The sequence below is a fragment of the Nanorana parkeri genome, unplaced genomic scaffold (genome assembly GCF_000935625.1).
Source record: "Nanorana parkeri isolate BGI_ZX_2015 unplaced genomic scaffold, ASM93562v1 scaffold1824, whole genome shotgun sequence".
NCBI classification, from domain to species: domain Eukaryota; kingdom Metazoa; phylum Chordata; class Amphibia; order Anura; family Dicroglossidae; genus Nanorana; species Nanorana parkeri.
In genome coordinates, this window is record NW_017308092.1 from 113224 (window position 1) to 121478 (window position 8255).

Consider the following 8255-nt stretch of genomic DNA (forward strand, 5'->3'; position numbering starts at 1 on the left):
ATACATAGGTGCGGGTGTGCCTGCAGGAGTGGCAGTGCTGGTGGAGGGCCCGGGGACCAGCAACATTTTCTCAAGGACCACTAGTTGGTGACCACTGCAGTAAGGAGTGCAGCAAGACACATCTTCATTGTCCTGTCTTGTTGATCACACTGCTTCCCAGTCTCCATCCCAAAATCATTGCTGTGGTCCTGGGTCCCCCAGAAGAGCAGGGGGCTCGAACAAGACAAGCCAGCAGATCACTTGTACAAAATGAGCAGAGGCCACTCCGAAATCGCTCCCATGATGGACTACAATCTCAATACAAATTAGTAAATTAAACATGAGATTGTAATCCGTCACAGGAGTGAGCTTGTAGTGGTGGTGAGCTATTGTTTCTGGTACAAATGAAAATGTTCACATTTCATTTATTTAGTCAGAGGTTACACTGGAAAGAATGGATACATTTTTTTTTGTATAAATACATTTAAAAAGGCTAAAAAGATCAGGGATGGTCACATCTAATGACATTTGAAAATTAGTCACGTGGTTAAAGGAGCGTTTTATCATTGTGTTTAATGTTAAGGAAAGTGTAACACAGTTTTATCTGAATTTGGGAAAAAACATTTATTTAAGAGTAATTCCACCTTTTTTATTTATTTTTTTATAAAGTTTACACTCATATTTTGAGAAAGGACAGGCAAACCAACTTTGTCAACTTATTTTATTGTGGATTTTGTTTCATGGTGCTTAAACAGTAGAAACAATATAATGCTTTCAATGTCGATGTGAGCATTTCACTGTTAAGTCACTTAACTTAAGTGCATACATTTGGAGCCAGCCCCCATGTAATCAAGGAAAATGTTAACACTTGACAAAGTTTGTGCAGACTTTCCAAAAAACAAAATAGTTAATAACTAGGTATTCTCCCACATTTCATCAATGATGCATCTAGACCAGGTGGGATTTATACCCCAGAGAGGCACGGGCCCAGAGAGAGGAGCGGGAGGCTATTCGGGCTGGATTCCCATTCAGGTGGAGGCAGCAGGGCATTAAAAATCTTGGGGTGCATATGGCGCTACGAGAATCGGACGTTTACGAATTGAACTATGTGCAATTATTGGTGGAGATGCAGGATCGATTAAATAGTTGGGGCCCGAAAATTCATTCGTAGATGGGAGGGATGGAGTTGATTTAAAATGGATATCTTACCAATCTATTTCAGACTATTCCGATTAAAATTCCAAGATTTTATATTGAAATATTTTGGTTCATATAATCAAATGTGTGGGGATCTACTTCACCACGATTAAAGGTTGATCAAGGGGCCTCTACCTCCATTGGTTAGGATATTAATGAAAATGTGGGACAGGACAATAAAACTATATAATATATCAGACTGAGGGACCTCTCTCCCCTATATTAAGTAATCCAGATTTCCTGGCAAGGTTGGCTTTTTAAAAATGGACCGCTATGGAACCATAAATATCATATCACTAACTGGTTTTAAAAAAAACATGACATACAATGATAAATCTTCAGGTATGCAGATCTGTTTGTATAATGTGCTCTCATTCATATATGCTAATCAGCTGACACCAAAGGATAATACGTTTCATATAACGTATTATCCTTTGGTGTCCGCTGGTATCTGAAATACACGTATTAATCTCCAGTGGGAAAAACAAGGCAGTTACATAGTAGCACCTTCTTAAAAAATCAGTTTCTTTCCCACATGGTTTCAGCTGATTAGCATATATGAATGAGAGCACATTATACAAACAGATCTGCATACCTGAAGATTTATAATTGTATGTCATGCTTTTTTGTTTTTTTTTAAAACCAGTTAGTGATTTGATTATGTCCAAAACTGATATTAATACTTGTTCCGATCCTCTGTTAACCCTTTTTAAACCAGCCACTCTTGTTAGCTGGTTTATCTTTTTTGTATATATGGTGCTGCAGTACTAACCTGCTGTGTCGTCTTCTCCGTCTGCTTCAGCCACTCCGTGTCACAGCCTTGTCGTCTGATCCATTCTGACCTCTTCTCCCGCTGATTGGCCGATTTGGATGATGACAGGCTTCCTCACCAGTCACTCCTGACTGGTGAGGAAGCCTGTCAATCATCCAATCGGCCAATCAGCGGGAGAAGAGGTCAGAATGGAGCAGAGGGCTGAGCACTTGGGGGAGGAGTTCACCGCCATCTTGTTTCGTTGAAGGCGCTATGGAGGTCCTGTGTGCTGCGGTTTCGGGTCCTTGAAGATGGCGGACGCGGCACAGGTACTCGTTTTTTGTATCGGAGTATTTGCACAAGTACTCATGCAAATACTCGGTATCGCCGCCGATGCTTGTATCGGTATTGGAGCATCCCTACTCAAATGAGTAGGTGAGCATACACCTCAAATTAAAGATTGGGTCAAAGAAATTAATTTTTTTAAAAGGGTTGAAGATTTAGTAGTGCGATCCCAGGACAGGCTGCTGGTTGTCACACTTCCCTGTGCAGGATTTGCCCTCAATTTATGGTGACATGGAAACCATGGATAGTCTGACATCACTACCATGTGCTTACCAGGAATGTGAGGCTCGGTTGCATGTCCATTGCAGGAGGGGAGAGGAATGAGGGAAGGAGGAGATGAGACTGTGACTTTTTTTTTTTTGTCTTTTCTCTTTTTTTTCTTTCCAATTCATCTGGTTTGTTTTTTTTTGGGGGGCAGTTTAGGGATGGGAGGGATTTTGGGTTGTCGCTTTCCTTGTTTTTTTTTTAGTTGAGACCCATGGGGGGGAAGAATGGTTTTCATACCAATGGGAAGGGAAATTTATGGTGGCTGTTTTAGGAAGAGGTCATGAATATCTTTCTCTTCTGTGTCTGATTGGATTTCTCCCTGGAAGAGTCTTAACAGGATGTTTTATATGTTTGTATTGTTATATATAGAAACAATAAAGAAATATTATATAAAAAAGGTATTCTTAGGCAATTCATAATCACAAACGTGTAAAATACTGGCTTGCAAGGGTGAAAACTCGCATGCAATTTCATATGTTATGAAGTAAAAAAAATGTTAACGTCTTTTTCTCTTAACTTTTGCTTTTGCAGCTTCAAGACAAAGCTACCGTGCTTACCACTGAACGTAAGAAGGTAAGATAGGAGATTTAGATTTTTTCTAAAGATCTAAGTGGAATGCAGAAAATATTGCAGAGTTGCAGAATGCAGTGTAATCTCTCCTAATTTCTAAAAATTAGTTGTACTTTTTATCCTTTTTCTGCCTTGTTATTGTAGATGTTAACCCTAACTGACATTTAGTTTGCTACAGCACTGTGTATCATAAAAATGTACTTGCGTCATCCATAAAGGGAAACAGCATTTTATAACCATGAACTGTGTATTAAACTGCCACCTGCAGAAGACTGGACACTAGGCCCAAAAAACTTAGTACATTTCCACCTTTGCAAGTGATGCACATTTATTGTGCTAAGGAAGAGGTGCAGTGATGATGTATACATGTGCACATTTCCATGACTTACATTTTAGGTGTTCCTTTTTAATTAACCTTTTATTCGTCCTTAAGCCTCAGAATTTAAAATTTTCTGCACAGGAAAATCAGTCAGACACCAGGGTCGGATGGAAATTAAGCTTTAAACAGCTCTTCCCCTCCCTATTATTATTCATTGTAACATGATCAGCAAACAGCAGCTTTGCATTTACAGACAATACACTGTCGGGGGGGGGGGGAGGGCTGCCACTCTGAATGCTAATGAATGGGAGAGGTGAGAAGGAGCTTGAAAAAAAACACAGGCAGACATTTTTACATGCGATGAACAGGAAAGCTAACAAAAAATATGTTTGGGTTTTTACACAGCACCTGCATATGCCTGTTTCATGTACACTCGGTGCACATTGCTGTCATATTTAAAAAAAATATATTTGCAAAGGTGAAAATGGTCTTTAAGACCTGCCACTAGGGGCTATAACCCATCCCTTAACCATCCTGCTCAGTTTTGCCTGTTATTCTCCAGGAGGTTAGATGTCTTTTCTTCAGCTTTGCTGTTCCAAGACTTTGCAAAGCGCTGAATTGCCTCTTAAATCAACAGCTGCTGGTTGTCACACTTCCTGTGCAGGATTTGCCCTCTATCTGAGGTGCCCAGCTTCAAGCCAATCTGCTCTCATCCTCTGTGTTAAAAGGCTAGTGCACCTGTTGTTCAGTGTTTAAACAAAAGTGTTGGTATGCTAGCTGCCAGACCCTTTGTCTTTTGACGTTTTACCCTACTTCCTGAGAATCCCTGTGAACCACTGTTTAACCACCTGTATTGCTGATTCCAGTGTTCCTTGAAACTGTGTTCCTAGAGCTGCATTCAATTTCCCCTGAGCTATGAGTGAGCTGTACTTCCTGCACTTGCACTGCTTGTGAGTACCTACTATCCAGTCCTGTGTGTCTGCGGTGTGTATCCTGATCAGCCGGGATGTTAGACTTCCTTCTGCGTTCCTCAACCACAGTGCAACAGTTTTCCTGTACCTTCATTTTAAATCAAACTTCTCCCCTGTCTGCTACTGTATCCAGATAATGCCCATGCTGCAGCTGTATCCCTTTGCTTCCTTGCAGGTGTTTTAGAGGCCCACAACCTGGGAGCTGTCCTGCAGCAAAATCCATCTCTCCTTGGGGGGGGTCTGGATGGGTGGGTATGGTGAATACCTGGCGCTCCTTAGACTCTTCACGTTTGGTGTTGAGTGTGGTAGAGGAGCAGTCACTCTATCCCTAACCTCGCTTGGTCTTGAGCCACTGGTATCACTTAGTTTTCTGCCAGTGCCCAGCTTCCCTTAAACCCCCGGAGCCAACATTTCTAGTGAATACAGTACCCCAACATGACACTGATGCAGGGCCGGTGTTCGAGCTGTGCGGCCGCACAGAGCGCTATGGCAGCAGGGGCACAAGGCAGCCGACACAGCTCAACCTCGGATCGGCACAGCCTGCAATATCTGCTCTCCTCACCGCTAGGCCATCCGACATGACAGCGCTCCCTCCTCAGCTGATCACTCCAGTGTTTGTAAATAACTGGGGACACAGAGTACTATGTATCCCCAGTTATGAATGAACAAGAACTGCTTTATTATCACTTCCTGTTCATTCATGACTTTTTTTTGAATGCGGAGAAGCACTCGCTTTAGAGGCTTCTACCCATTCATAATCTGGTGATAAAAAATATTTTCTGCCTCTGTACTGAGTGATTTCCATTAATTTAGAACAGAGACTAGGAAAAGAGATTGAGGACTCTGTCCTCAATTTCTTTTACCATTTTAAAAGGGAAATTTCAGGACCGAATACACTTTTCGTATATTTGTGCATACAGTAATTTAACATGTAGTCTAGGTTTTGTGTTCTGTTTTACTCTTACTCAGCTCACTTTTCTAGATGCACTTCAAAAAAGGGTCTGCATGACATCCTGACACTTTAATTTTATAGACTCTCTATTTTAGTTTGACATTTATTGTTTACCACTAATTTGCCTACTGTTGTTTTATGTAATAAGAATATGTATATTGTGCTTAGAAGTTTAGTACCTTTTAAATCAGTTTTATTTTTATCATACTTTTTAATGTTTCTTTCGGGGCTTAACAAAATGGGAGGCTTTAAATGGTGCTGGTATTGGAGAAATGGGTGTGGCCACTGAGGGGTATGGTTACTGAGAGGTGTGGTCACTGAGAGGTGTGGTCACTTAGGGGCACTGTAAAGCTTTCTTGCGCACGGCACCCAAAGGCCGGCCCTGCACTGGGGAACTCTCTCCATTCAAACACAGAGCGCAGCGTTTTGCAAATTATTTAACCACCTCGGCTGGCCGTTGTAAAAAAAAGTCTCTAGATCTGAGCGGGCGTCGGGAAATGGCCGGTATTTAAAAACAGGCACCGATGCCTGTTACCATACAAGCGATCCGCCGGCTGTAGAGCCGGCGGATCGCGTGTATGGTGTGCCGAACGGTCCCCCCCACTTGGAGACCCCTGATGTCTCCATAAAGAGGACCCGTCACATAATTTGCTATCACATAGGGGAGTTTAATTAGCCCCCATATGTATTACCATTTTTCGATTATGCAGCGCCAACACAATGGTAAATTTAGTGATTAATTATATAACGTGAACAAACACCATTAATTATATAATGTGAATAAGTGTTATTCAGTGAAACTAAATCAAATACATGTGAAACTGTGTCCACTTTTGAAAAAAAATAAAATAGAGTGAAAGAGTCCAACGAGTGTTGTGTATTTCTTTTTTTCAAACACGTGAATAACAAAAAAGTGTTTCAAGCATGAGCAGGTTCTGAATTCAGGAAACAGTTCCGTGATGTTTGTTTGGGGATGCCGGCAAATGCCGTGTAAATCCCCTCAGGGTATATACTCACCACAATGTAGTGGCTGTGGTAAGCAGCCTGAAGAGCTTTTAGAGAAATGAATTCTCCTGAAGTTGTGGTGTCCCCGCTGCAACTCTTGACGGTCTGTGACCGGTAAACCCTGAGGACGTCGATAAGACGAAACGCGTCGGAGCGGGCCTAACCTCACGCTACACCACGCTACAATTTCTTTAAATTTTTTTTTTTCGGCCTTTGCCTGTGGATTTCGTTGTTTTAGTCTTATTTGATTCGAATAAAATCCTTTTGAAACTTCTACACTATGAGAGGTCTTTTTTCTTGTATGATCCCGAAGATAAACCATTTACTGGTCACAGACCGTCGAGAGTTGCAGCGGGGACACCACAACTTCAGGATAATTAATTTCTCTAAAAGCTCTTCAGGCTGCTTACCACAGCCACTACATTGTGGTGTGTATATACCCTGAGGAACTCACAACCTGCTCATGCTTGGAACACTTTTTTGTTATTCACGTGTTTGAAAAAAAGAAATACACAACACTGGTTGGACTCTTTCACTCTGTATTTTTTATTTTTATTTTTTTTTTAAATTTTATTTCAATTTTTTCAAAAGTGGACACAGTTTCACATGTATTTGATTTAGTTTCACTGAATAACACTTATTCACATTATATAATTAATGGTGTTTGTTCACGTTATATAATTACTAATTTACCATTGTGTTGGCGGTGCATAATCGAAAAATGTTTATGCTTTGACCCGTGTGGTCTTTTTTTGCTGCAGCCTTCATATCCATTTATTTATCACGATGCACATTACATTGTACAGTCACTAATATTTGTTCACATTATATAGTGTATCTTTCTGTGTTGGCGCTGCATAATCGAAAATCTATAGCCCCCATATGTGATAGCAATAAAGTTTGGTGGGAAAAAAAGGGTAATAATAAATGTTTCCTAATATAATGTAAAAAAAACTTATTTTTTTCAAAATTTTCTGTAATTTTTCATAATTATAGTAAAAAAATAAAAACCCCAGTAGTGTTTAAATACCACCAAAATAAAGCTCTATCTGTCCCCAAAAAATGGTATAAAATTCATTTCTGTACAGCATTGCATGACAAAGTCAAAGTACCGCAGCCCTGAATACTGAAAAATGGCCTGGCCAGGAAGGGGGTCTAAACACCTGGTCTTGAAGTGGTTAACATTGGTTATCTCACTGCAACAGTCCTGCAGAGTTTTGTTATGTAAACACAAGTCTCTGCTTCTGTGTAATGTAGATGCTAGTCTCAGGAATTATTGCAGTGCCCCCTCCCAGGCTCAGGGCCATGACATTTTCATTGCCTGTTCCTGTCTCTGACTTGCCAGAGAGTGAGTATGCGGTTTGTCAGGCCCGTTTCTGTTTATCCCTCTTGGCCGTACCCTGTGCTAAATCTTACTGGTTCTGCCCTGTACTCCAGTCTGGCTGCCATATCTGACTCCTCTGGGATGAACTTGGTATCTTTCCAATGGAAACAGTGGGCAAATGGCTGATACACCCCACCCTCATTGTCCCGCCTGTGCGTAAAACAATTTGTACCTCCTCCCGGTTTCTCAGAATCTGCAGTGAAAATCTTGAATGAACAGGCTGTGATGTAAATTACAGCCTGTTCATTCATAACTGGGGACACATAGTACTATGTGTCCCCAGTTATTTACAAACACTGGAGTGATCAGACGATCGCTCCAGTGTTTGTCCTTCACACACGGAGGATCGGTAAATATCAATTATATTTACCGATCCCCCGCTCTGCCACGCACGATCTCTCACCCGCTCGGCCGTCCTGACAGCTGCGGGCGCAGCTTCTCTCCCCCTCACCGCTCGGCCATCCTGACAGCAGGAAGCGCTTCTTCCTGTGCCCCCCCGGAGGGGTGTGGGGGGG

The 8255-nt window shown here is 41.6% G+C and overlaps 1 protein-coding gene across 1 annotated transcript in view; it reads left to right on the forward strand.

Annotated features, from left to right (window-relative positions):
• The window catches only part of PRPF19 (pre-mRNA processing factor 19), a 220285-nt gene that overhangs the window by 62535 nt on the left and 149495 nt on the right, over positions 1 to 8255 (forward strand). The window contains exon 7 of the mRNA XM_018571734.1: positions 3071 to 3112. Coding sequence (XP_018427236.1) covers positions 3071 to 3112 — 42 coding nt within the window. The remainder of the gene's footprint in view (positions 1 to 3070; positions 3113 to 8255) is intronic.